Source organism: Argiope bruennichi, chromosome 1 (genome assembly GCF_947563725.1).
Source record: "Argiope bruennichi chromosome 1, qqArgBrue1.1, whole genome shotgun sequence".
Classification (NCBI taxonomy): Eukaryota; Metazoa; Arthropoda; class Arachnida; order Araneae; family Araneidae; genus Argiope; species Argiope bruennichi.
In genome coordinates this window covers 137831595-137852334 of record NC_079151.1, presented here as the reverse complement: position 1 = coordinate 137852334, position 20740 = coordinate 137831595, and the positions used below count along the sequence as shown (strand labels likewise).

Below are 20740 nucleotides of genomic sequence, written 5' to 3'. Positions count from 1 at the left end.
TTAATTTTATAAATGATCATCTGATGTGTTAAGAGATTTGTTATTTTTTAACCCCATTTTTCCTTAAAATGCGACTAATTCATACAAATTCAGTTTATAAGCCAGTCAAAAGATAGAAGAAAAATAATAATCCCGATATGCTCTTAATATTATTCTTTTAAAATAAAAAAAAAGAGTAAAATTATTTAAAATTTTTTTTACCTGTAAATGACGAAATCTAATTCGTTACATTTTTTTTGTCCGAAGGTCAGAATGCTATGATAAATTCCTTTCAGTCATGTGAAGATTAGTAAGTTGCCTGCAGCTGTTATACAAAAGCAATTACGTATAGAAATCTCTTGGGAGAGTTAATTTAGTAAGTTCTTGAAGGAACGCGATGGGTGGATCTCGCAAATTTGAACTGCGATCAGATGACACATGACATTTTTTCTCTTCGAATTTCCACACCATACGGACGGGAATATATTTGAACCTCAAAAAATCTTACATTTTCCAGGAAACGTATACTCCATGCATCATCATACGTGGAATCGAGTATAGTAAAATTACAGCCCATCTCTACTGCCCAGGCTTCTATGTAACCATAGTAACTTCGATAATAAAACAATACGATTAATAAAACATATAATATATATTAATGTTCTTATTAGAGCATGGTTATTAACTAATTTCTAAAGAGTGACAATAATCAATTAGCCTTAAATACGAAAGTGTTTCATGATTATGAAACAATTGAGGGAATAAAAATTTCTTCTGCTTTTGTCTTGGTTTTCTGTCAACGATTTGTTTCAAGATTTTCTCCCCCTTTTTGAATAAATTTTTTTAGCAAAAATAAGAAAAATTCGATTTCATAATACTGAAAAAAATATTTGAAAAGAAGTTAAGGAATTATTTTAAATATTTTATTGTAAAAGGAAAAAAATACTTGAATCACATAATTTAGCACCTGGAAGTCTTAAATTAGAATTTATACAACGGTTATTGTTTTTTTATTCGTCTTCTGATTCTAACGGAAACCGGAAACAAATGGATCATAGAATACAGTTAGAATACTTTTTTAATTACTTTTTTCAGTTTTTTTTACTTTCTTTTTTGCTACAAGCAATTTTTTTAACTCATGCTTTCATTAGTTAATGCATTGGCTGTAGATATTATTCGTTAGGTCTTGAACAGAGAAAATTAAAAACAAAATATTCTTTTTTATACAAGCTGTTTTCTGATAAAATGTATCCTGATGTATGAATATTTTGGGGCCTGTATATAGAAATATAGAGAGTGCTTTTATATTTTTGGAATAATTTTGATTTATAATTAGTGAGTAATTACACGTAATTAGAAATATACTTAAATATAAAGGAATTGAATTAAATGAAAAATAGCCTGCAACTAACAAATTATTCTCTGTTGCACTAAAATAGCATACAGAGAAATAATATTAGAAAAGTTGCATCGTTATTTTTTCAAAAAGAAAAACATTCGTTCGAGTAGGATTTAAAAAGCTACGAAGTGTTATCATGTTTTGAACAGTCAGTAAGTGAGATCAATTTAAAAATTCAAAAAAAAAAAAAAAAAAAAAAACGTGCAGTTTTTATGTTAATAAGTTAAAAAAAATACTTTAAGGGCATTTTATTGTCGTCCAAGTTTTGAATCTGGTTGAAAAAGAAAATCCAAGCTTTCAAAAAGATATTAAGTTTCTGAAATCAATTAAATCAACAACACATTGAATGGTTAGTTGAAATATGAATTCCTTAAGTACAAGATAAGCTTTTTACTTTTCATGACAAGCATGTTATTAAACGAAATCCAATGAATTTATAAACAAACGCTTGAAAAGATTTTTATTTTCACTAGAAGGGAAAATTAAAATAACAACGCTCGTTAAACCATATTTCAAAATGAAATGTCAGATGTTGAAATCGTTTGACAAATATGAATATCGTTCGCCATATGAATATCGTTTTATAATAATATTATAATTTGTCTTCAATTGATTTTTTTTTGCGATCAAAATTATTCTGAGCAATTTCAGTACTAAAATATATTGAATTAACATTATTAATAACAAGGGTGAATATAATTTGGAAGTAGCCAAAATTTCGTTTGTCACTTTAAATCTGGAAAATTTCAATGTCGAATTTGTTGAATATTAAGTTATTTAAATTTTAAAATTTTACTTCAGCTTAAAAAGTATCATTCGGAGACTAATTACATAATGAGATTATTATGAGAACACTATTGGACGATAGCAAATAGGTGTAAAGCAGATTGTGAAATATTATTCTCATGAGAATTTTTCCCTGATAATGTAAAATGATTAATGTTTTTCGGATCGGGGAAAATTATGTCCTAGATTCTTTTGAGAAGATTTTAAATTCAAATTTATAGAATAATGAGTTATTAATAATTTAAAATTTTATTTTAGAATAAAAATATCATTCACAGACAAATAACATAATAAAATTATTATGGAAACAATATTGAATTGTACCAAATAATAGGTATAATGCAGATTGTGAAAATATTATTTTTCATGAGAATTTTTCCCTCACAATGCAAAATCGTTAATGATTTTGGGGTGAGAAACTGATTTTCGGGACACTATTGGAGATTTTAAGAATAAGTAATTAAATAACAGAATGTCAAAAGCTTCTTTAGTCAGTCCGTTCTGTTTTTTTCCCCCTAAAACCCCTTTTTTTTTCTGTTAAAATTTCATAATTTCTTTTTCCTGTTAAAGTATCCGATTAAATTCTGAAGGGATTTAAAAAAAGCAGAAACAAATAGTTTAATGTTTATATGATGTTTTTTATTAATATAAGGATAAAATGCTTAATAAATGTGAATTTATTTATATATACTAGCCGCCTTTGGCTACCAGCCGGTTCGCCAATCTTAATGCTCTTTAAAATTTTAATAATTAAATATTTTATGTAACTCCGATTTTAATAGCTTCTTCATCAAAATATTTTAAAGCTTCGAATTTTGATAGTCATATAATTCAGTCATAATATTATAAAGGCCTTCAGCCATAACATAATACGTATCTCTCTAATTTTCTGTTAGCTCCCGTAGAATTTATGCTTTAAATTAAAGTGGAAATGGTTAAATTGCAATTAATATAAGAACATTTTTTTACTGAAACAAAGTATTTTTTTTAATATGAGTACTGAAAACAGACTCGTTGAGTATTTAAACCTTATGGGCACTAAAGAATATCTTTCTTAATTTATGTAATATCTCAAGAAGTTTTCTACAAAATTTTTTCAGATTCATCATGAACAGATCAGTTAATTAACAATGTTTAGTTTTAAATGCATGAAACTAAGAAAATAAACAGAATCGTTTGAAATAATCGCTCGGAAATATGTTGAGCTTTCAAAACCAAGTCCGTATCCGTTGAAAATATAGAGTTGTCAACAATCAGAACACAATACTCATGCGTGAATTTTCAACGCCAAATATGGTATATCAAATGCATGAATATTCTACTCCAGTTGGGGTAATGCTTCGTAAATTAGAAATTTTTAATTTCCTTTATTCTGTTTTATTTTAATTCAAAAGTACTTCAGAATGAATATGAACGATCGATTAATAAACAATGTTTCATTTTAAATGCATCAAGCACTAAGAAAATAAACAGAATCGTTTGAAATAATCGATCAAAAATATGTTAAGCCTATCCTCATTAGCGTGGGGAAAAAATGAAGCTTTATTCATTTGGTGGTGGGGAAATGAAGATTTTTTGGCGGGAAAGTTAGTTTTTAATTAATAATTAAAATTCTAATTAAAAATTCAAAAAAGGGACCCCAGGTGCACATTTCCGACCACCAAGGTTTGCATGCGTCAAATTTTGTAGCTGTAAGTCGAACAATCTGGCCTGTAGAGCGCCAACATACACACACACACACGCACACATTGAGCTTTATATAGTATAAATAGATATGTATCTTTTAAAGAAAAAGCATATTTTGATGTAAAATTTAACATTTATTAAAAAAAAAAGAACTAGGATTTTTTAGAGAAAAAAATTATTACATATTAAAAATTATTTTTCTTTGTAACATATCTTAGAATTTAACTATTATCTAAGAATTATATTCAAAAATAAAATTTTTGTGTGTAGTGTATATAATTTTGAAAGGTTTTCAGCAATATTTACATTAAACAATCATAAATACACTTCTCAAGCATTCAACATAGTTCATTACATTCTGCATTAGGTAAAGATTACTAATTATAAATTTCATTAAGATATCTTGATTGTTTTTTGAGATATGACGATACTCGTATTGTAGAATTATGAAAAAACTCATCCTTCAGAAAATGTATTTAAATTTTTTAAATGCTTATAAGCAAGCCATTATTTACATATCAATAGTTTGGTATAACTTGGCTTCTAATTGACATAGAGACAAAATAAAGACATCACTGGAAACAGAAATGTACTTTATTTTTAAGTGCAAAAATATAATAATGCGAATTTTTATACAAATTCGTGCTTTTAACCTAGTCGGATACCTTAATACGCATACAGAAAACTAATTTTTTAAAAAATAAAATTGTTATAAGTGATCATATTGTTTATGCTAAACCTTCCACTGTTTGCAAAAAAAAATATAAACGCAAACATTTCCCATAACTGATTCATTTCTCACGAAAAGAAAACAATTAAAAAAAAAGGAGAAGCCATATGCGTGGTAAATAATTTTAAGAAATAAAGAGAAAAAAAAATTAAAAAAAATATATTCTTAATGAAATTGCTTGGAAATAAGAGTGTGTGGGTGCATGAATGTGTATCGTATTATTATTATGATCTATTTAAAGTATCGCATTATTATAAATTTTAATTATTTATAATTTATTTATTTATTATTTTATATCTCATTTCTACTCCACAGGGTGGAGTAGAAATTGGGGTTAGAATTATTTGTGTATTAAGTTTGATTTCTTCAAGCTGTGTTCTTTTGGGCTGCATCTGAAACATTTTAATAAAATTACAGCACACTAAGTCAGAAATGATATCTGTTTTTTTACTCGAGTAATATAATATTTATTCTCGATATTCTTTAATTATTTACACAAAAAACATTTTCTGTACATCCTTGGCTATGTGTCATAGAAATTAAAATTGAAATTATAAATACCCATCAGAGCACGGAATGCCAACTATTCAATGAATTTTAATGATACCATTTTTTTAAAGATAAAATATATGCATATATAATTAATATTAAATTTGGAGTGGAAAAGTTCAGCAAATAATACTATATAAAATTTTATACAAGCTGCTGCTATTTTTGTTAAATTGAAATTTATAGTTTGCAAAGTGTTGTTACAGGTATTTGAGCTTTACATTTAATATTTGGATATTTGAGTTAATATTCAATATTTGAACTTTACATTTGTATCATTAATAGGTATTTGAATTTTACATTTAATATTTGAAAACTGTTACATGAACTCTAAACTTTTTTAGACGTTTTAAGTATTTATTTAGAAAGAGAAATAAATATCTTCTTAAAGAATGCAGATGCCTGAACGGAAAATAATTTTTGTCTTCTGATAAGCAGGAACAATATATTACGCCTTGAAATTATATTAAAAAGAAATATCATTTCTCTTTTCACAACAGTTTCTTAATTTTACATTCTAAGAGGTTGAATATCAATGGAACTAGAAAAAATTACTGAAATAAAATGGCACAACAAAAAAGAAAATGCTGGAAACGAGTCAGAAATTTCCAAAGGGGTTTCATGTCTATTGAATCAGTACCCCTTTTTTCTTATTCTTTTTTCAAATTTAGCTTATTTAGTTTTTTTTCAAAAAGATTTCCGGTCGAGATTTGTTTTCATTAGTTTTTTGGAGCCATTATTTCCGGTTTAATGCTTGCAGATTTTATTTTGTCTTTTTTATTACAAATCGCTCTTTCCAAAAAATAAAATATCCTTCCTTTTCTAAAAATGATTCATATAAGATTCTCTTAAAGTATAAGTGAAGGCCATCACAATTTATATTAATAAACATACATTTTAGTAAACAATGAAAAATATATTTTGTATTTGAAAGATTAATATTATTTGGATTAAAATCACAAAATTTTTAAAAATATATCTTTATATAATTAATTAAATATTTTTTTCACACGCAAAAAAAAAATAATTCCAAGGGACGTAATGGCATGAAAAGTGCTTAAATTTAAAAACCATTTTTAAGCACCTTAAAAGTACTTAATTTTGTTAAAAGGTCCTTAAAAAGTGCTTATTTTTCTGGAGAAGACAACATTCAATTCGTTTTGCTTGTTCAATGCTGTAATTCAAAAGCGTTGTCGTAAAGGCTTGTTTATCAGATGAACCAAGGAAGAAAACCAAGGAAAGGAAATAATTGGAACATATAATCTAGGGCAAAATTGATCCATAAATGTCAATACATATTAAGATAACGCTCATGAGTCTTTTTTCCCGCTCTGTCATTCTTCAACAATGTACATTGCCATTTATTGAAATACTGGAATTGTTATCCAGAAGGTTCAATACGAACTATATACAGTGCTATACTTGTTGCACTCGAAAAACGTTCGAAATTTTTAAAAAATAATTTCTGAAACACTAAAATTATTTTTTAATATTTGAGATGTTGAAGAATTTAAGTTATGCCTTATAAGTATATATTTAACCTTTCATATGTTATTAAAGAAGAATATGCAGATTGGTCATATCAACAGAAAACAAAGATACAGCAGGGGGAATTTGATGTGCCGAAAAAATATATTGACCATAATAGAAGTTGTTGTAAAAACAGTAGCAGTGTAGCCTTTTAGGCCCGTTACACATTCGATCATCATTCTCTTTAATATGTTGTTGTGGGACAATTCTTTGAACGACTTATTAGATTGATTTTAATGTACTATACTGAAATGTATTGAATTGCGGTGTATAATTATGTAGTATGTATAATCTAGTATGATGAGATTTTAACTTGAAGCCAAAATTTTTCAATGATTGTGATTTTTTTTATATATATAACATATTGTTACGAATCTGTGATGCGGCTTCCCAGCATAGCTGGTTCCATAGGAGGTCCCAGAGCTTGGCTACAAAAATGGCGACCATTTGGCTCCAAAATAGATTATACCCGAAACATCGAGAATTTTCCCGATTCGTCCAGTAGGAACCGAGATACGGCTCCAACGTTCCTGATTGGTTGAGAGACTTCTAGCCCCGCCTCCTGAGACCTATAAAAGGAGCTGCAGCTGCCGGGGAGTGGTGATGAATTGGAGAGTAGTCGGAATCGACGGTAAAGAACTGGCCTTCCAGAGAAAAGCGGAGCAGCGCCGGAGTGAAGCTAGTACTGAACTAAGCTGTGCGCTACTGTCTGCTGTAGAGTCTTGTTATATGCTGCTGTGTATGCTGTTGTTGCTGCACGTCTTGACTGAAGATAATCGTTTTCTGTGCTGTATATAGTTGTCGTCTTTGTGCTGTCCTGTGTGTCTTCGTGTAAATAAACGTCGTTGTTTTATTTTCTACTGCCGCCTGCTGATAGAGCGTTCTCCACACCATATAACTCCTACTATCCAAACGACCCCTGGGAAATCCGTAACAATATAAAGATTTGACTTGATTGAGAGAGTAATAAACAACATAAACCATTGAAGTTAGGAACATTAAATTTGGGAAGTTACTTCTTGGGTATTTGAGGCCAGCTAAGAATGGATTATTCCAAAATTTTAGAAGTTTAATTAAAAAAATTAAAAACGGAATCTTAACGTTTTGTCGTCCTAACATCAAAGCATTATCGCACAAAAATTATTATTACATCATTTAAAAAATTTAAAGAAAAAACTTTTCTATAATACCAATTTTTTTTTGAATGAATGTATTCCCCCAACTTCAGTTTTAGTAATTTTTGAAAATTTAGTTTTGGACTCAATGTATAATAATGATTGAACTTGCCTTCTTTATATTCATTTTGCTTTTAACTACAGAATTGGCTCTTTTTTAATTTCACGAATTTGTTTCCATGATTTATGGAAAATAGAAGCTATTAAAACATTTTCATTTCTTCACAAAATATACAATCACATTTTCTGCGATTTTTTAAAACTAAAGTAAGAATATTTTTATAAATTAGTTGTTAAAATGTCAATTTTTATTAAATTTTTTAAACGCAAAAACGTTTAAAACAAGATCTTTAATAAACATTAGAAGTAAAAAGCGATGAGGTAATTTTCTTATAGTCTGCCCATTTGTAAAAGCTGCTATTCTTTTCTGTTAATAAATGATTTAAGAAATTCATTTAGAACATGGCATTGTACTATCGTCAATTCATGGCAGTTTTTCCAGTCTTATGAGGGTAGCCATTCTGGAAAACTTAGTTCTTAGCTTTTAAGATTTGAACTAAAATTTTTAAGTCTAGAAGGTTTGTACAGGAGGAAATTTATCTTTCTATCTGAGCTATGTCGAATAGAGTAGAATGAAAAAATCAGTTTTTGATTTTTAATTAGTAATAGTGCGGAAAAATTGACTTTTGGTGTAGATAGAATAAATTATAAATATGAAAAATGTTGGAGTAGTTCTTGAGGTGCCGCAAGGACAAGAACATTAAAGTTTCATAAAATTGACATTTTTGTTACATTTTAAAGTTTTTTTATGCAATAATCAACTTTTGATTCTTAATTTGCAATAGCGCGGAAAAGTTGCCTTTTGGTATAGATAAGATAAATAAATATTATAAAAAATTCAGAGTATATCTTGAGGTACCACAAGGACGTTAAAGTTTCATAAAACACACTTTTTGCAACTTTTTAAGGATTTTTGCGTGCCTCGATTAAGAAATAAAAAGCTTTCATTAGGCATTGGCATATGAATAAAAGTAAAAAAACAGTTTTACTTTTACACTGGCATGGCACTCAGTTGTCACCGGAGCGGTTGTTATTGATGTAAGGCAAAGATTTGCCTGCGTCCGGTGACAAAGACAGAGCTAGTTTTAAATCAGTTGCTTTGCAGAGTTCAGTTGAGTTGGCGTCTCCTCTCCGTCTATTGTGTAACTGATTAACGTCACTGATTTGTTAGTTTGTGCTTGTGTGCTTTGGTATGAGTAAAAATGGCTCGGTCTAAATTAGTAAAGACAAGATAAATATCGGAGTGTTCTATTTTTGGGAAATTTAGTGATATGCTTGAAGTTGAACACACTACTGACGAACCTAGTACTACTATTATATTAGACATAACCTCAAAATTGCTTCAGAGAAGGATCCTTCTGTAAGCAAAATATGTGACTCTTTAGTTCCCATAATAGAAAAAATATGGTCAAGAGCCTCTATTCCCGTTGCTTCTAGCAAAAGAATTTCATAAATGATAAAAACTTATCCTGCTAAATACAGGCATTTATTAAAGTCTAAAAGCAGAAAATGTTCAGATAAGTTTAATTTCAACCTCACAGAATTTAGAGAAGAAGCTAGACTTTTATTTAATATTACTGACTTGTATTAAAAAAAGTTCCAATTAGGGAATAAATGGTTCTTAACGATCAATGGTCTAACAGAAAAATGGTTATAGGTAATATTGATATTGCTATCACAAGCGGTTTGAGAAAGAAAGAAGCAAGAAAGAGTAAGGAACTACAGAGAATAGTTAAGTTTAATCAAGAACGGGCAAAAAATACTAGTGCATCAGAAACGATCACTAGCGAGAATGACAACGCTGAAGAACAACAGTGTTCTTTACATAAAGAGGCAAAACAACCATCAAATAGACAAGAAGCGATAAAACTATCAAGTGCCTGTGCGGTTTAATATTAAGTTAAAACTTTATACAGAAGGCATCTGAAGCTGAACCAAATAGTATAGGGGATTCGGTTATCGACTTTCCCTAGCTTCCTTGTCACATGCATGCAGTGGAAAGAGCTGGGAGGCTGGTGACCGAATCGATTCAAAATGTATGTGCTTCAATTGCAAGAGAAGGATACATAAAAGCAAAAATTGATTCACATGTGAATTTGCCAAAGTTTAATTAAAAAAAAATGTTTAATGTGGCAGTGAAGTAGAAACAAACATTTTGCAGCTGTAACATTTGCAATCATTAAGGATACAGAAGTAAGAAATGCAATATTGGACTTAAAAGATATTTTTTATTTTTATACTTTGTAATTAATAATTTTTTACAATTGTAATGCTTATATATGTATTTAAAATCATATTTTGTAACATTATATGAACGAAAAATTCATAAAAATATTTTATCAAAGTTAATAATTTTTCATTTTTTTTTACATACTTTAAGCTCATTTCGGCATCTCGAAATACAGTTCCTGTATTTCGAGATGTTCCTGTAATTTTTAAAAATTCCTGTTGCATGGCATCAGGAATTTTTAAAAATTATTTTTGAACCTGAAAGCTAATTTTTCACCACTATTACTAAACTATAATTTAAGAAAAAATTTTTAAAGAACCTCTTTAAAAATTTCTATTTTTTAAAACAAATTTTAAGTTTTTTTTGCGGTACTTCAAGATAATGTAATATTGCAACCAAATTTTTAAATATTGATTTTGAACCTAAAAGGCAACTTTTCCACACTATTACCAAAGTAAAATCTAAGAAAAAGTTTTAAAGGCCCTTTTTAGAAATGTCCATTTTTTCAATTTTTTTTTACAAATTTCAAGCTCTTTGCCGCACCTGAAGATAATGTAATATGGCAACCAATTTTTTAATATTGTTTTTGAACCTAAAAGGAAACTTTTCCGCACTACTACCAAATTAAAATCTAAAAAAAAAAAAATTAAGGGCATTTTTGTTTTATTCTAATGTCGAACCTTATTTGTAGTTACATACATAAAAATCAAATACAAATTGTTTGTTTATGCCATGCTCCTACATCAATTTTCACATTTTCAGAAATGATGTGTCATTCTAAATAAATTAATAGTTTGTTAATTTTAAGAAATATTGAAAATAAAAATATTTCTATTGTTGATATTATAAAAGTTGAATTAATTTTTTGGTATTGATAGGTTTTCATTTTCCTTTTTGATTTTTATCAAAAATGAAAGAGACATTTGTTTTACAATAGAAGATGTTGTGCAAATACAGAAATAAATATTTAAATTTAAAGAATAGACATTCAAAATTAATTCAGACAAATAAAATAAAAAGACAAATAACACAAATTTTTAAATAAAAACGATGCATTTTTATAAAACTGAAAATATCATATACTTAGAAAATATGCAGATTTACATATGTGTTCATGTACAAAGGTGCTTACTTTTTTTTTTGTCTAAGGTGCTTAAAAAGTGCTATAAAGTACTTAATTATTGCAGAAGTTTCTCACTTACCCTAAATTATCGATAAAATCAAGCAATGTGAATTGATTAAAGAAAAAGAGGTTAATTATTTGAAAGCATATGCATTAATCTTAGTGAAATATCTTTAGCAGTATTGCTCTGCTCCTTTCGGATGTGAAAAACAATCTTTGGAACAAACAGTCATTGAATAAAGGAAATAATTTTAAAAAATGTGCTGTATTTTTAACATTTAAATTATTTAAGAACTATTTATTTATTAATAATACTTATTATTGAATCAAAAATATATTTTAACAGTAATTTATTTTTTAAAAAATGTTGCACTTCGGCATGTTTTTTTTAAATCGATTAAAAGAAATGAATTTGTTTTTTAATATATATTAGGACAATTTTCATTTTTTAACAAAAAAAAAAAAAAAATACCTATTACAACATTTAAAAAAAGGAAATTTTAAACAAAAGCGAAAACCTTGATTTTGCTCGGGATAAAAAATGACCTAAAATTTAAAAACTCATAGTATTGGATTTATATATTTAGCGACCTTAACAGTGTACATTTTGAAGCCCTACTTTTAAGATAATGGTTGATTAATATCACATTTTAGAACATTTCTTAACATATTAATGTTCCATTTTAGATTAATATTTTTTTTATTATTATTAGGAATATGCAATTTTTTTATTTATCTGTTATAACTCCTGGCTACCCAGCATTTGTGTGCACACTATTATTGGTGGAAATGTTCGGTTTTATAAATATTATAATAACTAAATGGCCAAAATGAAATTTTTATGTCAATCATAACTGATAATATGTTATTATTATCTTAATATTTTGCCATAGAATAGAATTTGGAATACAAATTTTTATTTTGCTGTTTGTTAAGTTATCTCAAAGGCGAGAGGTGGCAAAAATGGCGTAAACGTCCAGCACGGTCCACTATACTAGCGTGAAGATAAAGCTACGTAAAATAAAATGCATCACGTGTAGAGCATATAATGTACATATGATGAGAAGATGATAAAAATAATATTCTGCCCTGGGAATTATAGCATTGATGTGTCATTATTGCATATTGGTCGCTAAAAGATAATATTATGCTTCGGGTTCTTATCCTCATTATGTGATTGACTTCATATCTTAAGTACATTATCTACTTGACATCAAATTAATACATGATTTCATGATGAGTTTTGATTATTTGTATTTTTATTTAACTTCTTTGTAAAATAAATCTTAACTTTATTAGTTTGAAATTTAAAATATACTTTTTACATCTTAAGAAATCTTTTCATGCATAAAATCGAAAGGCATACCTTTTATTTTTGTCATGAATACATTTCCGAAAACACTTGAGTAAAGATAACAAAAATAACATGTCAAAATTTGCATAATAATCTTAAACTTATTAAATTAGTCGCGTGACTAGCTGTTTTACAAGGCGTAAAGCTCTCTAAAATTTTCAATTAAATATTTATGTTCCTAGATCTTTTTCCTAAAAGCTTCTTCAGAAAAATGTTCATTTCGAGAGTCATAGCATATTATTATAGAATGCCTACAATATTTTGTTAATTGTACTATTTATCTCTCTAATTTGCTATCAGCTGAAGGAAGATTTAAATTAAAATTTTATTTTTATTAAAATTTAACTCGATCACGCAGGATAAATTGCATTTTCGTTTTGTGTGAAATAAATTGTTGGAAAATATGGATAAAATACTTTTAAAAAATAATTTAAAAATAGAAATTTAATTTATAGGTTAAAACATTTACATCATTGAAAAGATTATTTTTTAAATTTTAATATAATGTAAAAAATCAGTTTTGTGCTGCAAAATATTCGAAAATTATAGCCGGAAAAAATCAGAATTTCCCTTAATTTTTAATTAATTAAAATTCTAATTAAAAAGTTCAAAAAATTTACTCAGAGATGCACATGTCCGCCCTTTAAAGTATATACAGTGGCTCAAAAAATTGAGAGTACACTTTACTTTTACTTGATAAATCCGACTTTCAATATAAATAACACATTACCGGGAAGTACAAATATGTTTTTATTTTATACATGACAAATGGTTTAATTTAGAGTAAAAATAAAGAAAAATCAACGGAAAACTTCTTAATTGAAAAGTTTCAGAAGTATTTTAAATAAATATAAGCAGAATTTTACCTCAAAAAATTGAGAATACACCAATGAAATTCTTGTAATATCTCGCATAGAAAGAACGTGTCAGTATTTAGTTGCATGTCTTTTGGCTTTTACAATGGCCTCTAAACGTCGTGGTACCGAATCGACCCATTTTTGGTGGTATCTGAAGATCTTTTAATCCATTCTTCTTGAATCCCTCGTTTTAAATGGTTCTTGTTTCTAATTGAGTGTTTTTGGACCACTACCTCGAGTGTGGCCCACAGATATTCAATGGTATTGATGTCGGGTACTGTGATGGTGTGTGTAACTGATGTTTACAATGGAAAAAAGACACCATATTTTGCCGTTATGTGCATTCTGTTTGGAGTCGTTGTCCTACTGGAAAATGAAATTTCCATCTAAATCCAAATTTTTAGCACTTTCCTTTAGATTGGTACGAAGTATATCCAAGTAAACCATATAGTTCATAATGCCATATATAAAAATTAAATTTCCTAGCCCGGATGAAGCCATGCAACCTCAAATCATGACGGAGTCACCATCATGTTTAACTGTAGGACTAAATTTTTTTGGATCCAAAGTAGTATTAGGCTTTCTCCATTTAGTACGATGGCTGTCACTGCCAAATATGTTGAGTTTTCTTTCATTATTAAATATAACTTTCTTTTAAAGGTTATGGATCTTCAATAGATGTGTTTTTGCAAACTTCAGATGCTTTTTCAGAACTTCCAAGCCGATTAATGGTTTCTTTCTAACAATGCTACTTTTATATCTAGCATGTCTAATGGCATTTCGCACAGTTTCAGCACTTACACTTCTGCCTATGATTTGAAAAATTTCTGCAACAAATTGGACAATCTAACAATCAACAATCTAAAGGAAAAAATTAAAAATTTGGGTTTAGATAGGAATTCCATTTTCCAGCAGGACAATGACCCCAAACAGAATGCACGTAACGTCAAAATATGGTGCCTTTTTCATTGTAAACAGCAGTTACGCACATCACCACAGTACCGAGACACCAATACCATTGAATATTCGTGAGCCATACTTGAAAAAGTGGTTCAAAAACACAGAATTAGAAATGAAACCCATTTAAAACAAGTAGTGCAAGAAGAATGGGATAAAATATCATCAGATACCGTCAAAAATTGGTCGAATCGGTACCACGACGTTTAGAGGCCATTATAGGGGCCAAAAGACATGCAACGTAACAGTGACACTTTGTTTCTTTGCGTGATATTGCAAAAATTTAATTGCTGCATTCTCAATTTTTTGAGGCAAAATTCTGCGTATGTTTATTTAAAATGCTTCTGAAACTTTTCAATTTAGAAGTTTTCCGTTGATTTTTCTTTATTTTTACTCTAAATTAAACCATTTGTCATGTGTAAAAATAAAAACATATTTGCACTTCCCGGTAATGTGTTATTTATATTGAAAGTCGGATTTATCAAGTAAAAGTAAGGTGTACTCTCAATTTTTTTGAGCCACTGTATGTACCAAATTTGGTAGCTGTAGATCAAAGGGACTGGTCTACAGAGCGTCGACACGCACACATATATACACAGACACATCCATTTTTATTAGAGCAGTGATTTGGTTTTTTACGGAACACTGGATCTCAGCGGTTCACAATCACCGACGACTAATCTTTAATTAATTAAAACCTTGTTGTTATGGATTTAACCTTATGACCGTGGATAATAATAATTATTTATTTATAAGAGATGTTGCTAGAAACGATAACATTTATCATAATATACACATACTCACTCATTCATATTTTTATATGCATTTTACATGCATACTCTCTTTCGCCCAACAGCAACAGCAGAAAAAAAGGGGGTATTTGTTTATCTACGTGTAACATTTTGTGTGTTCGGCTTAGTTGGTCTTTATTATAATTGTAGATAAGTATTCACTACGGAAAGGATAAATAAAAATAATTGCTTGAAAATACTCATGGGAAAAAAATAATCTAAATAGTACTAATTATGATCGACAGATGTCAGCACATGCTTATTAATAAATGACGAAAAATTGAATTAGGAAAGAAGCTCGATTCGACAGCCCTTTAATGACTCCTCACTAAACATCCGTGCGAAATGCGAAACATCTGTTAGTTCCGCTCAGACAACTTATGTGTGATGCTACCATCGAAGATTATTGGCTATTACCACATTTTCTTTGTTTGATAATATAAGAGCGTGAACAGTTTTTAAAAAAATAATTCTTCAAAAATATTGCCGCCACTAGGCTACGTTTTACGGCGTACATGTACGGCCATTAAAATGTTAACACATTATCAACCTACTCTTTTCATTCTAAAATTTAAAAAAAAAAAAATGACATGAGTTGTAGTTGCAAAGAAGAAATTTGTATATCAATTAGTATTAGTTTAATTATGTGCTTGAATTTTGAGCTTTTCAAAATTGATTGCATTCTCGATATTTATAACCTATTTTAATATTATTAGAAACTAATACCAGTTAATCTATGAATAGGAATAAATTTCCGTTCCATACTAGCAGTGCCATCTGTTAGTGAAATTAGGAAATAATGATTGTTCCTTTCAGAATATTCGTGATGGTTTAATATAAATTATAAAATAAAAATAAAATTATTAAATAAAAAAAAATATCTATTTTAAACAAACCAATAAAAGCACTTTAATTTTTTTTTCTTAAATTGACTTTTATAATTGGATTTATTTATCGGTGTGGTATAAATAAATCGCTTGAACGGTTTTGAAAAAAATGTTTTTTGGGAAGGGGGTAACTTGAGCCTATTCAATGAAATATTTCTTCTAAAGGTACAAATTTTCAATTCTTTGAAATGAATGTACTTTTTTCTATTGTTTGCTCTGTTGGGTTCGTTTTTATAACAGCTCCCCTCTCCCATAAAAAAAGAGATTGTATATTGTTTTATTTTATTCACCCAATAATTATATGCAACTGGTTGCCAGGTGTACTTTGTTCACAAATGGGAATTAAACTGCGATTTGTACAAAGAATTTTTTTTTTTTCTGTTTTGTGCAATTCCGAAAAAAAAAAAAAAAATACCTGCCAATTATTATTACAAAATATTTTAGCAATGATTTATGAATTTGACTATAATTGGCTTGTAACAAACTTAGAACAGTGATAGAAATTACTTTATCCAGTAGATGTGGCAGGTGTATTGAATAGGATTGGTCTGATAATTTAAATGAAATGAAAATAATCGCAGTCAATATACAGCATAGTCATGAAATGAACAATGATGATTTTTTTCCCCAAATTATAGAGCTAAATATAATTATCATGAAAAAGAAAAATTAGTCTATTTTTGTTTAACTGTTTATTTACACACAATACTTTGCAAATATTCTATAAGAAGATTTTACGATTTAAAACTCAAATTTATGACAATACACCGTGTATTTATGATTTCTTTTAGAGGTCATGGAGAAACCGAGTTGATTTTACGAGAAATGTATCAATTTTTTTATTAGTTTTACGTCATGCGCAATAATTGATTTTTACATCATCATCATCTCTACCTTTAAAACTGAGGTTGATTATTTGGTTTTGATCTAGTGTGGTTTGGAAGTTTGGAAAGGGGATGCCTGGAGAGGTTCGATAATAATGACGGACCTTTTTTGTATTTTAAAGATTTTATTGTTTCTCCGCTTTCGGGAGTTGGATTGAGCCTTGCCTTTCGGCGTTGCTGCTACGTCGATGATGTTACAAAGACTGACGGTTTTTTACATATACCGCTAGAGGGCGTTACAAGTGAGAGGCGGGGCAACATGCTTACGTAACATACTCCCGCCGTGAAATTGCACAATTTCAATATTCAGACACTATATGAATTTCACACATTATAATAAATTCGACAGAATTATTACAAAAAATGAATAAATGCAAAAACAAATAAAAAATACTGAAATAATTCTTAAATATAAATTTACACAAAATAGTACTGAAATAATTCTTATATATACACATTTATACAAATGAGTTAAAGTCTCTATATATTATTTACAATCATATACACATATAAATCCAATTAATTTTTTGGAAGTAAACATATTTGACTAAAGCCTCCTTTAATAACACCATTCAAAACTCTTATTACAACAACTCTGACTAAACCATCTGAACATTTTATTAATTCTTGAATTCTACCCAGTCTCCATTTATATGGAAGCAAATCTGGATCTTTGATTACAACCATATCATTAAGATTTACATTATTCTTAGTTAACTGCCATTTGTTTCTAAGATGTAAATTATTCAAATAATTACGTTTCTAATTTTTCCAAACTTGTTGTACTGATTTAGTTAATTTTGCCCTTTTGACAAATAATTAATTTCCTCTGAAAATTCAGAAGGTTGCACCTTGCTTACCATGAAGTTGGATGCTGCTTCAATTTCCATTATTATTATCTTACCTTTTTTTACATTTTAGAAGAACACTTCAAATGATTAATAAATCTGAAAAGATAACTTACAATTTTAGTATAGTTGTTACTTAAATTTAAAATATTACAAATAAAATTATTAGAAATATTAGTTAGTAAAATCAATTTACAATGAGTTTTAACTTCTTTCAGAAAATCATTATTTGCATTACAATTTACAGCATCCTTTTTATGGGGAATTTCAAACTGTAGAAATTGGGGTCCATTGAACCAAATTTGACTGTTTATCAAATTTGTTGCAGACGTTCCCCTGGAGATTAAGTCTGCTGGATTGTCTATAGATTTAATATGTCTCCAGTCATAATTTGGACACAAACTGTTAATTTTTCTAACACGATTGGAAACAAATGGTTTCAATTTTTCTGGGGGAGTTTTTATCCAAGCTAAGATGACTGTGGAATCTGACCACATATAGACGTGATTTAATGTCACTGGTAAGATCGAAATCACCTTTGATGCAAGTCGTGACAAAAGTAGTGCTGCTGACAGCTCCAGACGAGGTATTGTTGATTCCTTGATTGGACACACTCGCGATTTACTGCACAAAAGACTTGTTTTTACTTCACCGGATTTATTTTTTGAGCACACATAGATGACTGCACCGTAGGCCTTATTTGAGGCATCGCAGAAGCAATGTAGGTCTATGGTGGTGGGATTCTCGATTATAACACATCTTTGAATTTTTAACTGGTTCACTACCGGTAAGTCTTTTAAGAATTTTAACCAGTCATTCAAATCGTTTTGTGGAATTGTGTCATTCCAATTTAGCCTTTGTTGCCAAAGTCTCTGAAGAAATATCTTGGCGCTGGTTATAATTGGGCTGATAAGACCCAAAGGATCAAACAGTCTTGCTATGACTGAAAGGACTTCCCGCTTTGAGTAATTGTTGTTCAAACTGACAGTCACTTCAAATGTGAAAATGTCTGATGTGGGACGCCACTGCATTCCGAGCGTTTTAACTGTTAAGTCTGGAAATTCAAAATTTAAGTTTTGATTGTTCCCTAATAATTCAGGATGGTTTAAAACCCATTTGTGAAGTTGCATGCCTCCTTTACTTAAAAGTTCTATTAACTGCTGTTGTAAAGCCTTGGTTTCTGATAAGTTATTTGAACCAGTTAAAATGTCGTCAATATATACATCAGTAAGAAGTGCTGCAGATGCTTGAGGAAATTCACTTTTTTCTTTCTCAGCTAATGCCTTGAGTGTTCTGGTGGCTAAAAATGGAGCACATTTTGTTCCATATGTCACAGTCCGTAGTCTGTATGTTTCCACAGGAGCAAATTTATTAGGTTTCCACAGAATTTTTTGCAGGTCTCTATCTGCTTCTGCGATCAAAATTTGGCGATACATTTTCTTTATATCAGCACTAAATGCAAATTGATATGTTCGGAATCTCAAGATGATGCAAAATAGCTCCTGTTGAATTGTTCCGCCGTTCAATAAAATGGAATTAAGTGAAACTCCACTGCTAGAATTTGCAGATGCATCAAAAACGACACGCAAGGGTGTTGATGTGCTTTCTGGGCGAAACACAGCATGATGAGGAATATAATATTCACTATTGGCAATTTCAGGAGAATCTAAAATTCGTTCCATATGATTCAACTGGAAATATTCATCCATAAAAGCCTTGTATTGCATTGCCATTATTTTATTTTTATCTAATCTTTTCCAAAGTAAATTTAAACGTCTTTCCGCCATTTCTCTTCAATCGCCTAGTGTAGAACGTTTTTCTTCAACTATTGGTAATTTAACAACATACCTTCCGGTACTATCCCTCTTATGAGTGGAAAGAAAATGTTCCTCACAGTAAGTTTGTTCATATGTTTTTGATTCGACTGAATCATCTGTATTATCACCAGGAAAAGATTCTAAGTTAAAGAAATTTTTAACAGAATTCTCCAGATTATCATTTTTAAAAATTAATCCAGAAAAGAAATGAGAATTTCTGCCGTTGATTGTTCCAGTTACTAAATATCCGAACTCACTATTTTGTAACAAGAGTGAATTATCATATGATCTAAATTTTTCTGCTTTCAATAAATCAAAGAACAACTCACATCCGAGTAATGCATTAATTTTACTAGGAATATGAAAAGTCTCATCCGCAAGTTTTATCTCACTTGGGAAGTTAACTTTTGAGATATCAATTACTTTAGAAGGAGTTAAATGCGTTATTTTACGCATAATAAAAAATGATACAGTTCTGGAAAAATCATTGCTTTCATTAAAAATGGCAGTGGTTATTTTATTTTTAACGAAGAATTCTCCTCCGTTAATACCAGAGATGGATGCATTAACTTTTTCCCGCTTCAAATCTAAAGAATTGGCCAAATCTGCAGTTATTATGTTTACCGAACTTCCAGAATCCAACAGGGCTTTTATTTTTATTTTTTGACCAAATGCGTCTTCAATAAATAACTGTGCGGTGCATAGAATGTTTGAAGATAGTTTCGAGTTACTTGTAAGCGCTGACTCAGCATCAGGGGTTAGTTTTTGTGGCAACCTCGACGAGCCAGACGGTTCATTGTTTACATAAAGTTGCTCCCCCGAGTCTGGGGGCTTTACCTCTGCAAGGCGCGCACTTAAGAGTTTAGGATCCAGATGTATCAAAGAATTATGGCCTGATTTTTGACAGCTTCGGCAGAGGAATGTGGATTTGCAGGGTGGCTTATGCAATTTCAAACAGTTCTTACAAATGTTGTATTTTTCTAAAAGCTCGATTCTTTTAGAAACACTCAGTTTTAAAAATTCAGAGCATCGTTGTAAAGGATGTTCAAATTTACATAAAATACATGGCTTTACATTACTTAGTTTATTCGCATTAAG

At 29.3% G+C, this 20740-nt stretch overlaps 1 protein-coding gene across 1 annotated transcript; it reads right to left on the bottom strand.

Annotated features, from left to right (window-relative positions):
• Nucleotides 1–4946: 4946 nt before the first annotated feature.
• On the bottom strand, nt 4947–18955 carry LOC129975296 (uncharacterized). Its single transcript, XM_056088354.1, has 2 exons — nt 18064–18955; nt 4947–4972 (listed from the first exon to the last, which is right to left on the bottom strand). The coding sequence occupies exons 1-2, from the start codon at nt 18953–18955 to the stop codon at nt 4947–4949; spliced, it is 918 nt and encodes a 305-aa protein (XP_055944329.1).
• Between the last annotated feature and the right edge of the window lie 1785 nt (nt 18956–20740).

What these genes read in the sequence shown, in the direction of transcription:
- LOC129975296 (XM_056088354.1), bottom strand. Translation starts at nt 18,955, where the DNA reads ATGCAACTTCACAAATGGGTTTTAAACCATCCTGAATTATTAGGGAAC. An exon ending in TAAAAAGGATGCTGTAAATT is followed by an intron (nt 4,973 to 18,063) that starts GTAATGCAAATA and finishes AAAATGTTTCAG; the next exon opens with ATGCAGCCCAAAAGAACACA.